We start from the raw sequence: 22,693 nt of genomic DNA, 5'->3' as shown, positions 1-22,693 counted from the left end.
CTTCCTGCCTTCTGCAGGTCAACCCTCTCTGGAAGCTGGGGTCTGATTTGGGGACTGATTAGACAGTCACGCCTGGAATTCAGCTCTTGTTTTTCCTGCAGTGAATCAGTCTGTCTTAACCTCTGGGGCATGTGAGGGCTCCCCATGATACTCATTTATTTCCGAGGGGGCAGGAGGGTGGCTTCTCCAGACAGGAGGCAAAGCTCAGATATTCCAGATCTCAGCCTGCCTGCCTTTCACCACCTGCGGGCTGTAGCCCTCTCCCCTGCCCAGCTCAGCGGGGCGTTCCCTGACTGCTCCCGCTCCTGGGGCTTGAGTCCTGACATTTTTTCCAGCCCCTGCTTCCCATGACCACCACCTCCCAAGAAGGAGCTTGGAGTTCTCGGGGAGGCGGACGGGGACTGAGAGCTGCTGTCTCCTGGCTTGGCTTTCCTAGGCTGGGGCCATCATCTGCCCAGTCTCAAAGATAAGGAAAGGAGCTGACTCAGGTTGGTGATGAGAGGCCAGCAGTTAGGGCTGGCTCCTGAACCCTTAGTCGTTTAAACAAATGAGCCCCTTTCTGAGAACAGTGGATTGCAGGCATGCAGTGAGTGATTAGAAGAAAACTGTCACCCAGGAGTAACATGGGGAGAGAGACTGGAGCAGAGGGTGAGGGGCCTCCTGGCCCAGCCTTCCATCGCTGGCTCCGTCTCACTGTCACACTCAGCTGGGAGGAGAATGTTGGCAACCACTCTGCTTCCTCATCGCTGCTTGTTCTGTCAAGGCCTCCTGCTGCTCTCCCCACCCCCACTACCACTATCAACCCCTGCCCCTCCAGGGTGGGTGACTCCAGTGTCCCCTGTCCAGGGCCAGATTCAATGCAGTGGCTCATTAAAGGGATGCAGCTAAAAGGACCTCCGGCCTTTTCTGTCCCATGGAGCATAAGGTCAGTCTCAGGCCTCTGCCCCTGATCTCCCCAGTCTCCCGGGACCCTTATCTCTTCCCTGGATGTTTTCTGCTCTCAGCTGGGCCTGCCAGGATGTCCTAGTGCTCCAAACCCAATATGTCTACACCGCTCCCCACTAGCTCCCCCTCAAATGCTTCTTCCACCAAAACAAATGGTTCCAGGAATGACTCCAGATCTATTGAAGGGGCTTCTTGAGCTGGGCCAGTGAAATGAGGGCCTGGAAACAGGGGGACCCACTCCTTTCTTGAAGACCCTGGGGACAACTGCAGGAGAAGGCAGCTCCCAAGATGACCTCTCTGGCCCTCGATGTGAGGAAAAGGCTAAGAAACTGGCACTGCTATCCAACTTCAGAAAAGCCACCAGGGGCCACTTTTGGGGAATGAGGAGGGGCAGGTAGGAAAACCCAAGTACAGCGGGTTCCCAGGAGGCTCCGCCAGACCTGGGGCTTAGCAGCACCTGCAGGCTAGTGCTGGGGGCCTTGGAGGAGGGGCCCAGAGGAAGTCCCAGCCCCTGAGGAGCTCGCCTGGAACCCTTCTGAGGATCCCAATGATGCGCATCTGACTGCATCTGGCCCTGGAGCCGTGGGCGGATGGGATGACCAGCCAGCCAGATGAGCAGCCTCAGGCCAGCTGGGTGGTGACCACTTTCAAAATGTGCCTAGTGCCAGTTGTCTGGGGCAAATGCCCCCTGGCTGCCCCATCATGTCAGTGGAGGACACGGAGCAGAGACCTGGGCGCCCTGGTGGTGAGCAGAGACCCCAGGCCTTCCCGCCCACCCTGAGCTTCCCCCAGCTGTGGGTGGGGGCCTGCCTGATAGCACTGTGTTAGCTGGAGGTGTTTATTAACCCCGAGCCTCAGCTCTAAGGTCGGGCCTCTGTCCCTGAGCCTGCACACGCATCCGCGCGTCCGTCTGTCTGGAGCCCTGTCCCTCCTGGGCCTGGCTGTTTTCCCATCTGGGTGTGACTGCTGCCGGCTCCCTCTGGGTGTGTAGGTGTAACAAGTCCAAACCTTCTCGGCGAGTTGGGCAGGCTCGGGCGCCCCGCCCTCTGGGCTGTGCCCTTTCCTCCCAAACTGGTTGTGCAGGAGCAGGCGTGAGTGTGGGTGAGCGTGGGGGCATGCGCAGCGGCCTGGCCCGCCGCTCTCGCCGCCTCGCCTGCGGGGAGGGGCCACCCAGAAACTGCCTGCCCGGTGCCCGGCCGCCTCGCCTCACCAGAGCCCGGCTGAGCAGCCCGCGAGGACGCACGCCTGCCACCCGCCCTCCCGCACCGGCCGAGCGCAGCCTGAGCCGGCACCTGCCTTCACGACCATGTTCAAGGGGCTGAGCAAAGCCTCCCAGGGGAAGGGGTCCCCCAAGGGCTCCCCTGCCAAAGTCTCCCCCAAGGGCTCCCCCAGCAAGCACAGCCGGTGAGCAGGGCTGGGAGAGGGGGCCAGGGCGGGGGTGGTGCCAGACCAGGTGCTCCAGCCACCTGGAGGCAGCAGGCTGGAGCCCAGTGCTGGCATTTGGTGTCCCGAGGCCAAAGCGCCTGCGGGTGGCCTCTCTCCCTGGCCCACGCCACTCTGCCGCCCTGGCAAGAGGCCAGGGCTGGCCTGGAGCTCTCTACACACTCCGAGGGGCCTGCAAGCCACGGGTTGGGGCTGTTCTGCAGAGGCGCTGGACAGGGGCCTGAGATGCTGCCTTTCTCCGCTGGGAGGGCCTGGTTCCGTGTCCTTGACTCCTGCCCTCAAGACTTCACTGGAACTGGGATGACCCTTGGGACCTGGGCACAGGGTGGGCAGAAGGACTGAGGCTGGAGGAGCGGAGAGGTGGGGGTGGGGTGCCCAGCTGCAGGGAGACAGGGCTGTGCTGCCTTCCCGTCCAGGCTGCAGCTTTCCCCACACGGCTCGTACCTCGCGGCTTGAGAGTTTTGTTAGAGTTGGGGTGATTCCTTCATCATATGGGTTTGGGGAGGGATGCTATGGGGAACCAGGAGGGGCCTGTGGGCCCGGGGCATCCTCAGAGCCTCCCTCAGTTCACCCAGCTCTCTGCAGGGCCCAGCCCAGCTCTCCAGAGCCCCACAGTCTGTGAAAAGACTTGGCCAGTGTTCTTTTGCTCACTGGCCATCAGTCCCCTCTGCAGGATGGAGATGGCAGCTCTCCTGGGGTCCTGGGTGTGGTGCTGAGAGTGGAGATGGAAGGCCCATTACCCCGATAGGGATCAGTTCGAGGACAGCGAGGCTCAGCTTCTAGGCAGACAGGAAAGACAGCAGTTAAGACTCTCACTGGAGTGACCTGTCCTCCCTGGGGCTCCTGGGCCCTGCCCAGGGTGGAGTGTGCTCCTCCGGGCAGGAACAGCCCTCCCAGGGCTCAGGACCCAAAGTTCCCACCCTCAGGTAGGATCCCAGCAGCTTGGTCCCCACGGCCCTGTGCCCTGGCTGCAAGCCCCCAAAGACAGCTCACCATTGTTCAACACGTAGTTATCAAGCACCCACTGTGTGCCACCTCTGTACCAGGCCCCGGGGATGCCCCTGAAAACAGAACCGACAGGTCCCTACCTTCACAGTACTTATATTCTAGTGGAATTAAAAACTAACACTTATCAGGTGCTGACTCTGCACAGGCTCAGTACTGGACACTTCAGATAAATTAGTTCTCTTAACACTCATAATGACACAGTGAGATAGATATTGTTAGAGCCTTACTTTACAGGTGAGGAGAGGTTAAGCAACTTGCCCAAGACCACACAGCCGTAGTGATGGAGAAGGATGAAAACCAGGCTGTCTGGCCAGAGTGCCTTCAGGCTGTCTTTGTGGCACTGCCCCTCTGCCTGGGGAGGGGACAGGGGGGCTTATCCTTTGACCCCTGTTCAAGGCTCAGCTTGGTGAAGGCTTCCCTTCTTCCCCAGGACTGTGACCTTAGACCACTCTGCTTTTTATTAAGTCTGCTTGACCCTCCAGGCTCCAGAGAGTGAACTCAAGCACAGAACAGGTGCCCTGCAGAGGCTGCTGAGTGTCTGGGAAAAAAGCCTGGGTATGAACCTGGGGACCTGATTCAGGCTCATATTCAGCTCCTGGCTGTGTGGCTGGAGCAAGTCAGGTCCCAATTTGGGCTCTGAACCCCCCGAATCTGGAAAATGTTAGGGTGCCCTGGCAATCTCTTGGCCTCCCCCTGCCCTGGTGCTGTGGCTCCTCTGAAAGCTTGTTAGCTTAGGCACAAGGCAGCAGGGGGAGACAGGACTGGGGTAGGAGGAAGTTGGGCTGGGGGGACATGCTGCTGCTCCCCTGCCCCCAGCCAGCCCAACTGCCCCTCCCCAAGTCCCAGACATGTGGTCTCAGGTATTAGGAGCTAAGCCAGTGACTCACTCCTGGGCCGACTGTCGTCCAGCCCAAAGAATCAGCAGGGAGCCGGATGGGGTTGGGAACACACTTCCAGGACAGGGAGTTTGGCCCACTCTGCAGTGCCGCACACACCCAGGACCCTCATTTTTCTGAACCCTTGTGTGAAGCCACACTCACCAGCCCAAGACTGGGTGTCTCATGGAGCCTCCTACAGAGAGACCAGTGCTCTCCAGGTCTTGGACTCCTCCCTCAGGGGCAGTGAGCCTGGCTCTTGGGCAGGATGGGGCAGGGAGAGGCAGGGGACCCCACCCAGGTGGGCAGACCTCTGCCCAAGGAGAACAGAGGGAACCTTTCCAACCACGCTGCCCTCTGCCCGCACCGATCCACCAGGGCTGCCACCCAGGAGCTGGCCCTGCTCATCTCCCGCATGCAGGCCAACGCCGACCAGGTGGAGAGGGACATCCTGGAGACCCAGAAGAAGCTGCAGCAGGTGAGGCCTGGGGGACAGATGGCAGGACGTGGGGGCGTAGGAGGCCCACTGTCACACCTGGTGGTCCTTGGCGTGTCCACTCATCACACTAAAGATGAACAGACAGCCTTGTGAACACTGGCCACTGTTTAGGGAGTGGCCACAGAACAGTGGCCACTCCCTAAACAGTGGGAGAGAGGGCTTAGCACTCCTCTGTTGGGCTTCTAGCCTGGAGGGTCAAAGAGGCTTGAGGGGGCCCAGGCCTCCCCTGTGTCTTTGAGTCTGCCCCAAGGGTACGTGAGCCCAGCCACCTGCCGGTGCAGGCACCAAGGTTGGCCAGGGTCCCTCGGGGTGGGGCTCAGGCAGCAGTGATGGGCAGTGAGGATGCTGTCCCACGCCGCAGGACCGGCAGCACAGCGAGCAGAACCAGGCCCTGCAGCACCGACAGGAGGTAGGCCGCAGCCTGAAGGAGGCCGAGGTGCTGCTGAAGGACCTCTTCCTGGACGTGGACAAGGCCCAGAGGCTCAAGCACCCACAGGCTGAGGAGATCGAGAAGGAGTGAGCAGGGTGGTGGCAGGGGCTGGGGCTCAAGGTTGGAGGCTCTGGGGGTCCGGGTGGAGCCCCAGGCCCAGCTCCAACCTACTGGCCACCTCCTTGGCAGCATCAAGCAGCTGCACGAGCGGGTGACCCAGGAGTGCGCTGAGTACCGTGCCCTGTACGAGAAGATGGTGCTGCCGCCCGACGTAGGGCCCAGGGTCGACTGGGCACGGGTGCTGGAGCAGAAGCAGGTCAGCGGCCATCCCCAGTGTCGGAGACACTTCCAGGAGCTCAGAGGCACACCCAGCAGCAATCAGAGAACAATACAGAGCTTCATGTTGTCAGGGACTGGGGACGGTTAGGGGTCTGGGAAGGGAGAGAGCAGTGCAGTCAGGGAAGGCTTCCTGCAGGTGGGAGGGCTCTGCAGGGTTGGGATGAAGTGGTGAGAAGAGGATATTCCAAAAAAAGGAACAGAGCCTGGGGTGTGATGGGAAGTGGGGTTTTCTGGGCAGGTAGGCAGAACCAGATCACGGGTACCCTGAACATTAGGTGAGGAATTGTGCTTTGATGAACAATAGAAGGGGTGCCGGGATGACAATGAAGGGACAGAGGGAAGGCAGGGCAGGGGATGCTTAGGCTCCTGGAGCCAGACTGGAGGTGTCCAGGCAGGAGCCAGGGCCAGGGAGGGGGCAGGGCACAGTGGGGAGACTTTTCAGAGGCTGAGCCCTGAGTCCCGGGAACCAGTGGGATTCAGGGCTTGCAGTCATGCAATGCTGAGGCCTTGGCTAGGACCACTGGAGAACAGCATGTTCCCCTGGGGGAGCCGCCAGCCCCTCACCCAGGCGCCCACCTGGCCTGTCCACCCACTATCCAGATGACCAGCTCCACCCCTGCAGATGGGGATGCGGGGAGGGTGCTGGTGGGTGCGGGAGGGCTCCCACCCCAGGCCCTGCAGCAGAGCTGAGTCGCCAGTTCTTCTGCAGAAGCAGGTTTGCGAGGGCCAGTATGGGCCGGGCATGGCGGAGCTGGAGCAGCAGATCGCCGAGCACAACATCCTGCAGAAGGAGATCGAGGCCTACGGGCAGCAGCTGCGGAGCCTCATAGGGCCGGTGGGTGAGCTGTCCGGGCACACACCCCTGCTCCGCCGCAGCCCCCTTCTCCCATCAGAGCCTGAGCTAGGCCTGGCTGGCCCCCTGGGGCTAGGGATGGAGGAATGGGGCACAGATGGCCCAGGGCATGGGGTGCATTCTCCCTTGTACCCCACCTCTCATTGAGCCTGCATTCTCTCTCCCTTGGTCGAAGCAGGATGCGGCCACCATCCGGAGCCAATACCGGGACCTACTGGTGAGCAGAGGAAGGGCCAAGCCGGCTGGGAGGTCTGGGAGTGGGGCAGGTTGCCGGGGCCAGCGTTTCTAACCGCTCGCTGCCCCTTCTTGCTCCCTGCCTCTCACCGGAGCACAGAAGGCGGCCTCGTGGCGAGGGCAGAGCCTGGGCAGCCTGTACACACACCTGCAGGGCTGCACACGCCAGCTGAGCGCCCTGGCCCAGCAGCAGCAGCACATCCTACAGCAGGACTGGAGTGACCTCACGGCAGACCCTGCGGGCGTGCGGAGGGAGTACGAGGTCAGTGGGGGAGAGTGGGGGCGGGGGGGGGACAAAGACATCCTCATCCTCACTGCCAGCTCCCCAACTCTCTCCCAGCACTTCAAGCAGCACGAGCTGCTGAGCCAGGAACAGTGTGTGAACCAGCTGGAGGATGACGGGGAGCGTATGGTGGAGCTTGGGCATCCGGCTGTGGGGCCCATCCAGGTGCAGAGGCCCAGGCACTAGGGATCCCCGCTTCCTCAGTTGAGGCGCTTCCCAGGGAGGCTGGGGAGAGGGAGACGTGGCCCAGGTTGAGGACAGTGGGCAGGGCCCTCCAAGTGAGTGAGTGGGTGGACAGACAGGGGCAGGGCATGGTCCAAGGGCCCCGTGCTCCTGCCCCCAGGCCCACCAGGAGGCCCTGAAGATGGAGTGGCAGAACTTCCTGAACCTGTGCATCTGCCAGGAGAGCCACCTGCAGCACGTGGAGGATTACCGCCGGGTGAGCATCTCGGATTCAGGGCACCTCATAAAAACGACAAAGCTATGGAGGGGAGAGTACAGCTCAGTGGCAGAGCACATGCTTAGCATGCATGAGGTCCTGGGTTCAATCCCCGGTCCCTCCATTAAGATAAATAAACCTAATTACCTCCCCTCACCAAAAAAAACATACAACAACAAAATGACAGAGCTGTGACATGACTAGGTCTCAGAAGGAAAATGTCACACATACTTTCTCCATAGGATGAGCGTTGGTTCTTATGGGGGGAAAATATACTTTTTATGCATAAATCACAGATATACACATGTAAAGGATCTATAGCTTATCTGTGGTATTAAAATTTCACGGTGATAATGGGGAAAGTAAAGAAAAAAAAGTCTAAAAAACTCCTCGGAAGGGGACAATAATGAAACAAGGATTGAGAAACACTGACATAATATACAATAGGGAGTTGTTGTTTTAGTAATTTCCAACCAAAATGTTTTATGTACTCTGAGAATTTGAGAAAATGAAGTTTTTTTCCTTCCTTCGTCTTTTTTTAAAAGGTATTTTCCTATACACCTCACAACACCATTATCCGGCCTGTTGACGAGAATTTCCCATCACCCAACTGTGCGAGGTTTCTTTAAAGCACTTTCCCAGCTTCTACTCTGAGACACCCGGCCACCCACCCTGGGGCCGCAGCCGGGACGACCCCAGGTGCTGGATGAGGCAGGATAGGCACTGCCCTTTATCTGTGGGGAAGGTCCCAAACCAAAGTGTTTTATGACACTAATAGAAATTAAGTTCAGTGACCCCAAATGTTCCATTTGCAGAGCACTCCAGTAAAAAAGGCCCCTCTGCCTGAGTAGAAGGGCTAACAGTGTACGGCAAGTGGCTGCTTGGGTTCAGCTGGTTTGCACTGAGCTGGTTTGCAGGGTTGTGGGCAGCGAGTGCCCCAGATCTGCCCTTGACTGCCCGCCAACCTCAGTTCCAGGAGGAGGCCGACTCTGTCAGCCAGACCCTGGCAAAGCTCCACTCCAGCCTGGACACCCAGTACAGCCCCGGCCCTGGGGGCGCCCCTGGCACCCCCACAGAGCTGCTGCAACAGCTGGAGGTGAGACGGCCCCACCCGGCCACCTGAACCCACTCCTGCGGACAGGGCCTGCCTGTGTGTCTGAGCCCCTCGCCTCTTGGGTACTTATTCCTGCCCGGAGCTCCAGCCTTGTGGGTAGGAGCAGGGGGTCTGCTCCAGCAGGGGGAGCCTGGTCTGTTACCAAGCAGCCCTTCCGACTCTGGACCCCAGCTTCCTCTGTGGTAATGTCTCAGGGGCTGCCTTGGAGAGGTCTAAGGCCCCTCCAGCTCCCACTCTGGAGATCTGGGTAATGCTGGGCAGCCCCCTACCCCATCTCAACCAGCACACCCAGACCCTGGGTCCCCAGGGAGGGGCTCCTTTTACTTTGCTCACTGAGAGACCCTGTCTTCATGAAGGCCAGACCCCTCACCCTCTTGGGGGGCATTTATGGGACGGGCCTGAGCCCCCACTGCCTGGGACCCTGCAGGCAGAGGAGAAGCAGCTGGCCAAGGCCGAGAAGACCGTTGGGGACCTGCAGCTGCGGAGCCGGGAGGTGGCCCCTCTGCCGCAGCGCAGGAACTGCCCCCAGCAGCCCCTGCATGTGGACAGCATCTGTGACTGGGACTCAGGACAAGTACAGCCTTGGCCCGCCCAGCTCCCCCAGCCCGGCCCACCCCACCCCGGCTGCCTCCAGTCCCACCCCTGCCCCACTCCTACCATTCCTGCCACCACGCCACCCCACCCCTGCTCCACCCCTGCCCTAGCCCCACTCCTCTCCAAGCTCTGCCCTGGCCTCTCCCTCTCCCTACCCCAGCACCTCCCACCCCTACATCTGCCCCCGTCTCAGCTCCTGTCCCCACTGTCCCTATCCCCAGCTTCTACCCCAACTTGGCCTTGATCCCTTCTCCAGCCTGGCCCTTGAGCCTGCGTAAGTCCCTCCCCACGTGCCCCCCTCCCCAGGTGCAGCTGCTGCGGGGTGAGCGGTATACACTGATGGACAACACTGACCCGCACACCTGGGTGGTCCAGGGCCTGGCAGGCGAGACCAAACGTGTCCCAGCCGCCTGCTTGTGCATCCCAGCTCCAGACCCTGAGGCCATGGCCAGGGCCTCCAGGTGGGTCTGCCTGGGGATCCTCAGGGGCAGGAGGCAGGTTGTGGGCCCAGCCCAGGCCCTGTGGTTTGAGGCCATTGCCCAGTCTTCACCTGGACTAGTGAAGGCTGGGGAAGAGAGTGGAGGGACTTCCTCCTCTGATCTCCTTCTCCTTCCAGGCTGGACTCGGAGCTGCAAACCCTGAAGCAGAAACTGACCACAGTCCAGAGCCACCTGAAGGCCAGTTCTGTGGAGCCCTCGCGGCCCAGCCAGCAGGGTACCGAGGGCTGGCCAGAGCATGGGCGGAGGCGTTGTTGGTGGAGAGGGAGTAGCGCCCCGCTTTGGTCGCTGTAGGGACTGCAGGGGGCAGAGGGTGACCCTGAATTAAGGACTTCTGCTCCTGGGCTGGTGAGCCCCTGGGGCTGTCCCTCCCTCAGTTAGGCCCTCCCTCCCCCATCCCACCCTATGCAACGCAGGACCTTCTGCAGGCACTCAGGGAGGAGTCCGTGAAGCAGACGGGCAGACGGGCAGACATGACGTAGGCCCTGGACCCTAACAGGCATCCTATTCCCCCAGCTCCGACCGGCTCAGCCCCAGCTGACCCACAGGCCCAGGAGCTCCTGACCCAGATGACCCGGCTGGAGGAGGACCTGGGGCAGATAGAGAGGCAGGTGCTGGCCTGGGCCCGGGCCCCGCTGAGCCGCACCAGCCCCCTGGAGGACCTGGAGGGCCGCATCCAAAGCCACAAGGTGAGGGGTTGCAGAAGTGTAAACACAATCACAAAAGGATCCAGAAGGGCTAACAGTGAGAGCCGCCCCTTCCCTACACCTGGCGGGCAGCAGTTTGGGTTATATCCTTTCAAACCGGTTTCTATTCAAATGCACTGTTTGGATTTGGTTTTTAAAAAATTGAATCACATTGTTCACATTATTGTGCAACTTGTTATTCTCAGTCCACAATACACCGGAGATACTGGGAGGCAGCGTTTCAGCTCGGTCAGAGGGCTGGCCGGGAGGGAGGGCTCCAGAAGTGGGAAAGGTGTTACAGATTGCAGGTGTTGGGTCCTCGGGCCAAGGGGACTTTGAGGTGTTGGAGGAGGAAGCAGGAGGAGAAGGCAGAAGGAGGCACTGTGTGGTCTCTACAAGTCCCTCTGCCCACGCTGGGCACTGGTTACAACTGCCCTGGGACCTGGCACCTCTCTTGGGCCCAGGCAGTTTCCAAATTGGTCCTGGAGTTTTGAAGTCACAGCGTCTACTGCATCAGGGGTGTTGGAAGTCCAATTAGACTGGAAGGTAGGCAATGCATGGCTCAGAGTTGGCACCAATGGCTTATGGGATAGATGAGTGAATAATTGATTAAAAAAAAAAAAGAATGAAATAACCCCTAGCGGATGGAGATAGGGTTTTGCTGCCTGGAGCAACATGGCAGAGAACTAAAGGTGTCATGAACAGTATGGTGACATGAGTACTGACCTGGGCAAGAGCTCCTTACTCACAGGGTCTCATTTCATTCTGCCATCGAGCACTCTGTCAATGAGGAGACTGAGGATCAGAGAGGTTGACCTATCCAAGGTCATCCACACAGGGACTGAGCCCAAGAATGTCCCCACCGCACTCTCAGGCCTCATAGGCAGAGTTAGGCTGACATGCCTGGAGAGAGGGGTGGGTGGTACCCACCTGCCCAGAGAGGAGGTCCTCAGCATCCCACCCCCACCCCAGGGCACCGCCCAGCGGCTGCAGAAACTGGGAGCAGAGAAGGAGGCAGCCCAGCAGGAGTGTGAGGCTTTTCTGTCAGTGCGGCCCGTGGGCCTTACCGCCCTGCACCTGCCCGTGGCCCTCAACAACGTCAAGAACAAGTACAGTGACGTGCAGGTTCTCTGCAGCCAGTACAGTGAGAAGTGAGTGCTCTGGGGCTGGGGGCTGTTGGGCAGGGCAGCACGGTGTGGCCAAGGAGGTGTCTGACCCTCAGCCTCCTCTGTGGCAGAGCTCAGGCTGCCCTGGGTCTGGAGCGGCAGATCCGGGATGCGGACAGAGTCATCCGAGGCTTCGAGTCCGCCCTGGCGCAGGAGGCCCCCCTCCCTGCTGGGGCGGGTGCGCTGCAGGAGAGGGTCAGCGAGCTGCAGGTGAGGGGCTGGGTGGCCTCCTGCCAGGAGCGGGGCACAGCCTGACCAAGCACTGGGGGGCAGGTGGAGGGTGCACATGGCCTCTCACCAAACCTCACGGGTACATCATGCTGTGGCCCCTCTCCCCCAGCGCCAGCGGAGGGGGCTGCTGGAGCAGCAGGCCTGCGTGCTGGGGCTGCACCGCGAGCTGAAGGCCACCGAGCACATGTGCGGTGCGTTGCAGAACAATTTCCATGAGTTCTGCCCTGACCTGCCGCACCAGCAGCGCCAGGTGCGGGCCCTCACCGACCGCTACCATGCTGTTGGGGACCAGCTGGACCTGCGGTGAGTGGCTGGGTCACTGGGGCTCATGGCATGCTTCCACAGTGCCCGGTAGCCACTGATGATAAGCTGTGTGACCTTGGAATAGTGACCTCGGACTAGTGACCTCACCTCTCTGAGGCTGTTTTCTCACCTCTAAAAGGGGATAATAACTGTACTGACCTCCCATGTGGTACCTGGCAGAGACTGTCTGATCCATCTCTGAATGCCCAGCTCCAGAATAGGGACAGAGTTAGAGGATCAGCATGGGAGGGAGGGTCATTTGGGCCTCCTGACTTGTCCCAGAGAAGGAGGCACCCACCAGCCTCTTCCGTGCACCCCTCACCTGTCCTCTGAAGGCAGCTCTCACCTCTTCTATGGGCCTCACCCTCCTGCAGGGAGAAGATGGTGCAGGACGCCAGCCTTACCTACCAGCAGTTCAAGAACAGCAGGGACAACCTGAACTCCTGGCTGGAGCACCTGCCCCATAACCAGGTGCAGCCCAGCGACGGGCCGAGCCAGATCACCTACAAGCTGCAGGCGCAGAAGGTGAGGGGCTGGGGCTGCAGGTGACCTGGGGGCCGGCACCCAGAGCTAGGCCCTCAAGCCATGACTACCTCCCTGGCCGCCATCCCAACAGGGAGCACTGCCTGGGCACATGTGGCCCCCTAGTGGCCAGTGTTTTAATGACCTCAAAGCTCAGACCGCAGAGGCCTTGGGTCACTCACCACCACCCACCACCCACCACCCACCACCCAAAATGCTTCATTTTGCTCACTGAAATGGCCAGTGCTTCTCTGTATGGTCAGAGATGGGCAGCGGCTTTTATACTCCTGGGGGTTCCAGCTCTTTCTGCATCCTCATACTTGCTGACCCCTACTACACGTTAGTAATGAACCAGGGGCCGGGATGCAGCTTGGCCCTCAGGCAGCCCACAGTCCCGGGGGGCAGCCGGCGCATCTCCGGTCATGATGCTGATGAGCGCTTTTGTGGAAGAGCCAGAGCGCTGTGGGAGCCCACTGAGGACACGTGTAGGGGTCAGGGCAAGCCGTCTGGAAGGAACTGACACCCAGGCTGAGGCCTGAGGAGTAAATAGGATGGCCAGGTATTGGGGGGGAGGGTGAAATGTCCCATCAGAGGCCACAGAGGGTCATGGGGAAGAAGAGGCTGTTTTCCATGTAGCCCGTCCTGCCTGTGGGCTGGGCTGGCTGCCTGCGGCCCTGGAGGCGCCCAGCTGGAGGGGAGTCCAGTGAGTAGTGTTTCCTGACTCACTTCTTCCCTGGCAGAGGCTGCTGCAGGAGGTCCAGGGCCGAGAGCAGGACAGGGCCATGGCATCCCGCCTTTCCCAGCACCTGCAGGCGGCCCTCCAGGTGAGCAGTTACTTCAGCTTGTCCCTCTTTACTCACCTGCCCTCACTCCTTCTGCCAGTCTCCCACGCCACCCTCCCCTGCCAGCTTCCCGCACTGACCACCAGCCTCTTGTCCACTCCCTGCCCCACTCAGGACTACGAGCTGCAGGCAGACACCTACCGCTGTTCCCTGGAGCCCACCAAGGTGGGGTCAGCCCCCAAAAGACCCCGAGTGGGTCCCCTGCAGGAGAGCATCCAGGCTCAGGTGAGACGGGACTGGGTGGGGCTCTGCATCCATTGGTGCCGGCTCTGCAGCCTCTGAGACCCCCCTTCCTCTACCTCCCTCTGGCCTCTTCAGGAGAAGAGCCTGATGAAGACCTACACTGAGGTCGCAGCTGCACACCAGCAGCAATTGCAGCAGCTGGAGTTTGCCAGGAAGATTCTGGAGAAGGTATGGAGGTGACGCCCATCTGCTCCCACACCAGGCAGCCTGGCCCGGTCGTTGACTTGGCAGTCTTCCTTCCCCTCTCCCCCGGGCAGCCCACAGCCCGGGACAGGCTCAGCGGCCCGAGAAAGGGGCCACTCCCTGCCTCCCCCAGTTCTCTCCCACCTGCTTTTCCAGGATGGTTTCCACCTCAGAGTTAGTACCAGGAGATATCACTCAATGCAGTCACAGCTTAGCCACTGGGCAGTGCGCCCCCCCCCAATGCAGTCAGGAGAAACATCTTCACAAAGTCTTCAGCCTTAGGACCTGGGGCAAGAGGTCACTTAGGTCTCCATCCATGGGAGACCAGGAGCCCGAAGTTCTCCATGACTCTTGGTGACCCGCCGAGGGACTTGATTGTTTTCTCCTACCCAGAGGAGTACTCCGGGACCCCTCAGAGGAGTATGGGCCCATTTCTGAGCCTAGATGGAAGGGGAAGGGGAAAAGGTTTGGAAGGGAGGAACTTCCTATTTGCACATTCTAGTGCAAACTCACCCTGAACACTGCCTTGCATCCTAACATCCTGGGCATTGATAGAGCCTCTCAAAATCCCGCCTCCAAGCCTCCCAGGTCTTTAGCTCCACCTTCTGGGACCTACTGGGAAGTCTCAGGAAGCAGGGAGGGGTCCGAGCTCAGGAGGGGGGGTGGGAATGGGCTTATCCCTTCCCTTCCCTCCGCTCGCCCTGGCACTCTTCCCTCTTCCTCTCACTCTGCAGAAGGAGCTCAGTGAGGACATCCAGGTGACCCAGGATGCACAGCAGGGGTCGGATAGCCCCTCTCAAGCTGGGAGGGAGTCAGAGGCCCTGAAGTCCCAGCTGGAGGAGGAGAGGAGGCGGGTGGCCCAGGTGCAGCATGAGCTGGAGGAGCAGAGGAACCAGCTGCTGCAGCTGAGGACCCAGCGGCCCTTAGAGAAACTGGAGGAGAAAGAAGTGGTGGAGTTTTACCGGGACCCCCAGCTGGAGAGCAACCTGTCCAGGGTGAAGTCTCAGGTGGAAGACGAGGGCAAGAAGCGGGCCAGCCTGCAGGCAGACCTGGAGGCAGCAGCCCAGAAGGTCATGCAGCTGGAGAGCAAGAGGAAGGCCACACGGCCTCACCTGCTAACCAAGGAGGTCACCCAGGTGGAGAGGGACCCCAGCCTGGACAGCCAGGTGGCCCAGCTCAGCAGTGAGATCCAGCACCTGCGGGCGGAGAACACCACCATCTCGTCCCAGCTGGAGGAGCTGAAGACGGAGCTGCTGGCCCTTGAGCGGAAGGAGGCGACTGTGAAGGAGAAGGTCGTGGTGAAGGAAGTGGTCAAGGTGGAGAAGGACCTGGAAATGGTCAAGGCAGCCCGGGCTCTGAGGCTGCAGGTGCAGGAGGACGTGGCACAGAGGAAGGCGGCGGAGGAGGCCGTGGCCGAGCTGCAGGCTCGCATCACGGAGCTGGAGCTGGCGATCAGCGCCGTGGAGCCCAAGGTGATCGTGAAGGAAGTGAAGAAGGTGGAGCAGGACCCAGGCCTCCTCAAAGAGGCGTCCAGGCTGAGGAGCCTCCTGGAGGGGGAGAGGAGTAAGAACGAGGCACTGGCCAGGGAGCTGAAGGAGCTGCAGGGCAAGTACTGCGTGGTGGAGAAGCAGAAGCCCAGAGTGGACCTCCAGGAGCGCGTCAATGAGATCTTCCAGGTGGATCCGGAGACGGAGCGGGAGATTTCGCGGCTCAGGGCCAAACTGCAGGAGACGGCCAGCAAGAGGAGCAGCGTGGAGAAGGAGGTGGAGCAGCTGCTGCCCGACCTGGTGGTCCTGCGGGCACAGAAGCCCATGGTGGAGTACAAGCAGGTGACGCAGGAGGTGGTGAGGCATGAGAGGAGCCCGGAGGTGCTGCGGGAGATCGACCGCCTGAAGGCTCAGCTCAACGAGCTGGTCAACAGCAGCGGGCGGGCCCAGGAGCAGCTCATCCGGCTGCAGGGGGAGCGCGATGAGTGGAGGCGGGAGCGGTCCAAGGTGGAGACCAAGACGGTGAACAAGGAGGTGGTGCGCCACGAGAAGGACCCAGTGCTGGAGCAGGAGGCCCAGCGGCTGCGCCAGGAGGTGCGGGAAGCGGCCCAAAAGCGGCGGGCGGCCGAGGACGTGGTCTATGAGCTGCAGAACAAGTACATGCTGCTGGAGAGGAGGCGGCCCGAGGAGAAGGTGGTGGTGCAGGAGGTGGTGGTCACCCAGAAGGACCCGAAGCTCCGCGAGGACCACAGCCGGCTGAGCCGGAGCCTGGACGAGGAGGTGGGCCGGCGGCGGCAGCTGGAGCGGGAGGTGCAGCAGTTGCGGGTCGCCGTGGAGGAGAAGGAGGGGCTGCTCAGCTTCCAGGAGGACCGCAGCAAGAAGCTGGCTGTGGAGAGGGAGCTGCGGCAGCTGACCTTGAAGGTCCAGGAGCTGGAGAAGCGGCCGCCTGCGGTGCAGGAGAAGATCATCATGGAGGAGGTGGTCAAGTTGGAGAAGGACCCGGATCTGGAAAAGTCCACGGAAGCCCTGCGGCGGGACCTGGACCAGGAGAAGACCCAGGTGACAGAGTTGCACCGGGAGTGCAAGAACCTGCAGGTCCAGGTCGATGTGCTCCAGAAAACCAAATCGCAAGAGAAGACCATTTACAAGGAAGTGATCAGGGTGGAGAAGGACCCGGTGCTGGAGGGAGAGCGTTCCCGGGTGTGGGAGACGCTCAACAGGGAGCGCGCAGCCCGGCAGAGCCGGGAGGAGGAGGCGAGGCGCCTGCGGGAGCGGATCGACCGGGCCGAGGCACTGAAGAGGACCTGGTCTCAGGAGGAGGCCGAGCTCCAGAAGGCCCGGGACCAGGCGAACCAGGAGTGCCGGCAGCTGCAGCAGGAGCTGCGGGAGCTGGAGAGGCAGAAGCAGCAGAAGGTGCTGCAGCTGCAGGAGGAGTCGAAGCTGCTCAGCCAGAAGACAGAGAGCGAGCGGCAGAGGGCAGCCCAGCGGGGCCAGGAGCTCTCGCAGCTGGAGGCAGCCATCCTCCGGGAGAAGGACCAGATCTACGAGAAGGAGAGGACCCTCCGGGACCTGCACACCAAGGTGAGCCGAGAGGAGCTCAACCAGGAGACCCAGACACGAGAGACCAACCTCTCCACCAAGATCTCCATCTTGGAGCCTGAGACAGGGACAGACATGTCCCCGTATGAGGCCTACAAGAGAGGCATCATCGACCGCGGCCAGTACCTCCAGCTGCAGGAGCTGGAGTGTGACTGGGAGGAGATCACCACCTCGGGCCCCCGCGGGGAGGAGTCTGTGCTGCTGGACCGCAAGAGCGGGAAGCAGTACTCCATCGAGGCTGCCCTGCACTGCCGGCGCATCTCCAAGGAGGAGTACCATCTCTACAAGGAAGGCCACCTCCCCATCTGTGAGTTCGCCCTGCTCGTGGCCGGGGAGACCAAGCCCTGCTCCTCTCTCTCCATTGGCACCATCATCTCTAAGTCCCCGCTCACCTCCCCGGCCCCCCAGAGCACCAGCTTCTTCTCTCCCAGCTTCTCTCTTGGGCTCGGCGAGGACAGCTTCCCCATCGCCGGGGTCTACGACACTACCACAGACAACAAATGCACTATCAAGACGGCTGTGGCCAAGAACATGCTGGATCCCATCACCGGGCAGAAGCTGCTGGAGGCGCAGGCAGCCACGGGGGGCATTGTGGACCTCCTCAGTCGGGAGCGCTACTCCGTGCACAAGGCCTTGGAGAGGGGCCTGATCGAGAACAGCTCAACACAGAGGCTGCTCAATGCCCAGAAGGCCTTCACTGGCATCGAGGACCCTATCACCAAGAAGAGGCTGTCAGTGGGCGAGGCCGTCCAGAAGGGCTGGATGCCCCGGGAGAGCGTGCTCCCACACCTGCAAGTGCAGCACCTGACCGGAGGGCTCATTGACCCCAAGAGGACTGGCCGCATCCCCACTGAGCAGGCCGTGGTCTCCGGCATGATCAGTGAAGAGCTGGCCCAGCTCCTGCAGGATGAGGCCAGCCATGAGAAGGATTTGACAGACCCCATCTCCAAGGAGCGGTTGAGCTACAAGGAGGCCATGGGGCGCTGCCGGAAAGACCCCTTGAGCGGCCTGTTGCTCCTCCCAGCCTCGCTGGAGGGGTACCGCTGCTACCGCTCAGCCTCCCCCACCGTCCTGCGCTCCCTGCGCTGATGGGGGCCAAGCAGTCGTGTGGGGAGTGTGTGTGAGGGGGGAGGGTAGGATGCATGCACCCCTGGCCCCTAGAGCAGCCTAATCCGAGGGGTGGGTCTTCCCTCTGATGGCTGCTCTGCTCCTCATATGTTCTCAGTATTGGGCTCCCTCCTCTAACTTTGGTGCCCAGCCCATCCCGTGACCTGGAGACCAGCAGCTCTGTTTTCTTCCCTCCTCCCCAACCAGTGCTTCCAATAAACAGATTTTTCCCAGCATCTTGGTCACATGGAATGGATTTGTCTGATGCATGAGCACAAAGGACAGCACTGCTTGGGTCCCTCCCACGTGACCCCGCTGGGTACGGGGTGCTTTCAGAGGGCTGTGACTCCTTTGCCTCTGGGAGGGATCTGATGTGTGGGCTGGTCACAGAAGATCATGGACCAGCCCCTCCCTGCCACTGGCTCAGGGCCTCTCAGTTCAGGCCAGAACCCTCTGTCCACCTCCCCCTTGTCAGTAAGTCCCTGGTGCTCCATCCTAAGCAGAGAAACACTAGAAAATTCAGAAACATATCAGTTTTATTTTCTGTTCTTAAAGCCAGAGGCAAACAAACGTAAGCATATCCTAGGTGACAGAACAACTACTTAGAACAGCCACACACCGGACCTCTCCCAGGATCAGGAGAATGTCCTCTCTCCCCAGCCCTGCTTCCTGTTTAACTTGGGACTCTTAACTGGAACTCAACTCTTCCCCAAAACATTTTAAATCCAAAAGACCAGCCAGGGGAACCCTCCCTCTCAGGGTCTGGCTCTGCAACTGAAGGCTGGGCAGCTGAAGGGCACCAGGAGGGCCTTGCTGGCGGCCCGGGCAGGCTTCCTGCTCTCCTTGGCACCTGCTGTTCCGGCGCCAGCAGACCCGGCCGCTGACGGGCCCTTCGTGCACGGGGCTTCTGCGCTCTCACCTTGAATTGGCACGGTCAAACCCAACAAACCACACAGGAACTCGCTAACCTGCTGGCGGGACGAACCCAGACTCAGCCCTCTGACAGCTGATGCCCAACTGCTCTCTCCCCAGGTGTGTCCTCGTTCTTGGGAAGTGGGTGGGGAGGCGGGTGGGGCAGCAGGGTAGGGCAGCAGCTGGAGAGAGGCTTTGAGGCGGGGGGGCGGGGGGGGCCTCAAACGTCCTCAGCGGCAGAATCGCTCCAGCATACACTGGCGCGGGGCCGGGGAGGTCTCGGTGGACGAGAAGTACGGATGGGCAAGGGCGGCCTTGGCTGAGATCCGCCGGCTCGGGTCGTACTGCAGGAGTTGCTGTGGAGGAAGGTGGAGGTTGGGCCAGGGTGTGTCGGGGAGAGGAATTACCCTCCCAGGTCTCAGTGGGAGGGCCCCAAGCCCCAAAGCAGCTGCCTTCAAACTCAGAACCACAGGAAGCCACTGCCTCCCAGCTTGTGAGCCAGTTCTGGATAGTCCAGGAATCTGAGGACATGGACTTTGCTTTGGTCCAGCCCTGTTGAGTCACCTCAGTCTCCTTCAGGCTACTAAGTACTAAGGATGAGTCAGTGTCTCCCCCTCCTAATGGAAGTTCCCAGGCTCCAGCCTACTTCCAGTTGAGACAGACTTCTCTCTAGGTATTAGGAAGAGGGAGCCAAACCTGTCCAGGGGGCATATCGAGGGTGGGGCAGAAATTCAAAATCTCTAAACCCAGTCAGGCTGGGGAAGGACCCCCTGCCTTGGAGTAGCCTCGGTTGGAGTCCACACCGTCCTGCTGGCACTGTGTACACACACACAGTCCTCTGGAGAGCGGGACACACAGCCTGGAGATGAACATACTGCCATGCCTTCCTCTGACCCAACACGAGACTAAAGAGAGAAACGTGCTCCGAGTCTTAGTGAACAGAAAGGATGGCTCTACTTGGGCCAGGCAAGGGGTCAAGATCGGGCAACAGGAAGGGTGAGTGAGGACTGTGGCAGGGGCCGAGGCATCAGGAAGCAGCATACTCTGAACAGCCATGTGTGAAGCATAACCACTGAGGCAGTGGGTGGTGTGGACCCTGCCTGGGAAAGCTTATAGCTTAGATGGTGTAATGATGTCCACAGGAGAAGATCACCAAACACAAGGCAGCTGAGAAAAAGGGCACGTATCACAGCATAAAAACAAAGCTAACTAGAAAAGAGAAGTTTTAAAAGGGAAGGTGAACATTGGACTGATCGAGGGAGAGGCCTCCAGGTGGAACAATCAGTACACACAGGGACAAGCCAACTGTGTACAGAGGTCAGAAAAGAGACCAGCTCGGACTCAGAAGGAGCCAGGGTTACATAAGAGGCTGGATGACAAAAGGGATGCTTCTGGCAACAGCAGCAGCTGGTGCTGGGAGGCCTGTCTTGCCCTCCCCTGCTGCCCACCCGTACCTACCGTGAGCAGGTCCTTGCCCTCTGGCTCCAGACTGGGCACAATCTCCTCCAGCCCCTTCCTGGTCCACTTGGGGAAGCTGCCCTTGTAGTCAGGCAGCTGGGTGACTCCTGGCCATATGGCTTCACTGGGTGTCCCCAGGGTCCGAAAGATACGAAAGAGCTGGTCAATCTCAGAGTCGCCAGGAAACAGGGCTCTGCGGGTCACCTGGAATGGGGAAGGGGAGAAGGTGTGGGGGCTACTCCCTCATCATCCAGAATCCAGTACCAGGTAAGAGGCCAGACCAGGGAGGCAGCTTCAAGATATCTTTCCCAGGGCTGTGCTGAAAATCTTGGCCTTTCCTGGAAAAAGACCTGTTTCCTCAGTCCTTCAGCCAGTCCCAAACACCCCCAAATCCACTTCTAATTGGAGAATCAGAGCCCCCTGACCCCACCCCAGGAGGACCCTGCCCGTGGTCTCCCTGTGGCCACAAATGTCCCTCTCTCTACCATCTCTGCGAAGATGCAACCAATGCTCCAGACATCCACAGCTGTCGAATAGAATTTGCTGCCCAAGAGGATCTCGGGCGCACGATACCAGAGTGTCACCACCTGCGGAGGCAAGAAAACAGCATCATTCAGGGTGGCCGAGTGCTCGGGGTGACATCCCTTCTCTTGCCTTCATCCCACGGTACCTCGTGGGTGTAGGTGCGTAGGGGCACCCCGAAGGCTCGAGCCAGTCCAAAGTCAGCCAGCTTGATGGCACCCAACTCATTGATGAGCAGATTCTGGGGCTTCAGGTCTCGGTGGATGACCCGATGGGAGTGGCAGAAGTTCACCCCCTGCAGCAGCTGGAAGAGGTAGCTCTGGAACAACGAGCACGGGAAGGAGCCGGCTGAGTGGATGTGCGGCTGGCCGAGTGGGGCTTGCTGGCGCTCCGCGTCCTTCCCCCGTACCTTGACTAAGTGCAGGGGGAGCTCGGAGGCCGGGGTGGAGTCCATGTACTTCTTCAGGTCCTGGCTGAGGAACTCAAACACCAGGTAAAGCTTCTTTTCGCTGTGCACCACGTCCAGCAGCCTGGCCGGGCAATGCCTGTCAGGACATGGCTCCCAGCCAGACGGGGACAGGCCCACTTCCCTGCTTCTTCCCCAGCTCACCTGACAATGTTGGGGTGCTTAAGCTCTTTGAGTAGGGAGATCTCCCTGATGGCGGTGCTTGGGACACCCTCAGTCTCCCTATGGGAGAGGAGGGTACAGAAATGGAGGCAGGAGCTGAGAAGGGCACTTCTGCTCCCGGGGTGTCAACTGTGTTCCTTATTCCATAAGGATGGCCCACCCCCCAGTGACGGGGTGCTGTGCTTCTGGGCACATGCTCCTCACCCCCAGGGGCCAAGGGCAAAACCTGGCCAAGGGGAGGCTGTGTGGCCCCTCTGTGGCCGCCCCCGTGTAACTGGGCAGCACTGGGAAAAGGAGTTGAATGCAAAACTCTGAGGGGAGGGACAGACGGGGGAGCTTCCAGGGCTGTGGGTACCCCCTGGGAGAGAGGGGGTCTCAGATGCCGTCTCCACACTCACAAATCCAGCCTGATCTTTTTGAGGGCCACGAGCTGGCCTGTCTCCTTGTTCTTGGCCTTGTACACCACCCCATAGGTGCCCTCTCCGATCTTCTCCACCTTCTGGAACACATCCATGTCCGCAGAGCTGCCCTGGAAACAGATGCTGCCTGGGGCGTTCGCCCCCATGCCCAGCACCCCTGCTTCCCCCCCAGCCTCCATGGCACCCCCCGCCCAGCCCCCACCCAGGCCCCCCAGGCTCCTGTGGCCCCCAAGGCTCATCACACTGCTCTGCCCGCCAGGCCGCCCAGGCCGAGCCCTGGCTCCCGCCCTCCACCCTAGCCGCAGCCCCCAGCCCTCCCTGGGAACCTGGCTGGGAGCCGGCTGCCCCTCACCCAGCCCAGGCCAGGCAGGAACCCCAGGTCCCAGGAAGCAGCTGCCCCTGAGCCCAGCTACGGAGTGCAGGAGGGCCCAAACTTCCATGGCTGAGCCCCCGCCTCTGCCCAGCCAGGCCCAGGCCTTGGGGGCGGAAGGCTGCCCAGAAGGGCTGCCCAGGGGGCTGGGGTCAGCTCAGGGCAGAGGTCAGGGGTCGGGAAGGGCTTCTAGAGAAGCCATAGTTCCACCCTAGGCCACAGGGCCAGGGCGAGGGGCTGGGCCCGGCCTGTTTGGAGACGCTCGGCCTCCTGTGAGGGCAGAACCTTAGCAGGAGGGGCCCCCCTGCCTCCTGGGCACCCAACGTGTGCTTGGGCACCCCCAGAACCTTTCCCTCAGGCCCCCAGCCCAGAATTCACCGGAAACCCTGCGCTCCTGCAGCCTCACTGCCTGGCAGGCTGCCCCCCTGCTGCTCTGAGGCTCCCCCTCCTGGCCCCTGCCGG

At 60.7% G+C, this 22,693-nt stretch overlaps 2 protein-coding genes across 5 annotated transcripts; one reads left to right on the top strand and one right to left on the bottom strand.

Annotated features, from left to right (window-relative positions):
* The first annotated feature begins 2,066 nt into the window (after positions 1-2,066).
* EVPL (envoplakin) lies at positions 2,067-18,158 on the top strand. 2 transcript variants are annotated; one of them, XM_074343731.1, is made up of 22 exons: positions 2,070-2,349; positions 4,650-4,749; positions 5,132-5,286; positions 5,390-5,516; positions 6,249-6,374; positions 6,571-6,609; positions 6,727-6,888; positions 6,967-7,074; positions 7,253-7,348; positions 8,319-8,444; positions 8,890-9,036; positions 9,363-9,517; positions 9,673-9,770; positions 10,070-10,242; positions 11,212-11,390; positions 11,477-11,615; positions 11,746-11,939; positions 12,314-12,464; positions 13,202-13,285; positions 13,418-13,528; positions 13,622-13,714; positions 14,464-18,158. In XM_074343731.1, the coding sequence occupies exons 1-22, from the start codon at positions 2,252-2,254 to the stop codon at positions 17,902-17,904; spliced, it is 6,102 nt and encodes a 2,033-aa protein (XP_074199832.1). In that variant the 5' UTR covers positions 2,070-2,251; the 3' UTR covers positions 17,905-18,158. The 2 variants fall into 2 exon arrangements, with proteins under 2 accessions (XP_074199831.1, XP_074199832.1); XM_074343730.1 differs by lacking the exon at positions 6,967-7,074 and having other exon boundaries at positions 2,067-2,349.
* Positions 18,159-18,440: 282 nt separating this feature from the next.
* CDK3 (cyclin dependent kinase 3) lies at positions 18,441-22,673 on the bottom strand. 3 transcript variants are annotated; one of them, XM_010950975.3, is made up of 8 exons: positions 22,610-22,673; positions 21,841-21,971; positions 21,425-21,502; positions 21,224-21,344; positions 20,963-21,133; positions 20,778-20,879; positions 20,293-20,496; positions 18,441-19,190 (listed from the first exon to the last, which is right to left on the bottom strand). In XM_010950975.3, exons 2-8 carry the CDS (start codon positions 21,954-21,956, stop codon positions 19,065-19,067), a joined length of 918 nt encoding a protein of 305 aa, XP_010949277.2. In that variant the 5' UTR covers positions 21,957-21,971; positions 22,610-22,673; the 3' UTR covers positions 18,441-19,064. The 3 variants fall into 3 exon arrangements, with proteins under 3 accessions (XP_010949277.2, XP_074199835.1, XP_074199834.1); XM_074343734.1 differs by lacking the exon at positions 22,610-22,673 and adding an exon at positions 22,188-22,580; XM_074343733.1 differs by lacking the exon at positions 22,610-22,673 and having other exon boundaries at positions 21,841-22,580.
* Between the last annotated feature and the right edge of the window lie 20 nt (positions 22,674-22,693).

Source organism: Camelus bactrianus, chromosome 16 (genome assembly GCF_048773025.1).
Source record: "Camelus bactrianus isolate YW-2024 breed Bactrian camel chromosome 16, ASM4877302v1, whole genome shotgun sequence".
In the NCBI taxonomy this organism is placed as follows: Eukaryota; Metazoa; Chordata; class Mammalia; order Artiodactyla; family Camelidae; genus Camelus; species Camelus bactrianus.
This window is presented reverse-complemented; position numbering and strand designations above follow the sequence as displayed.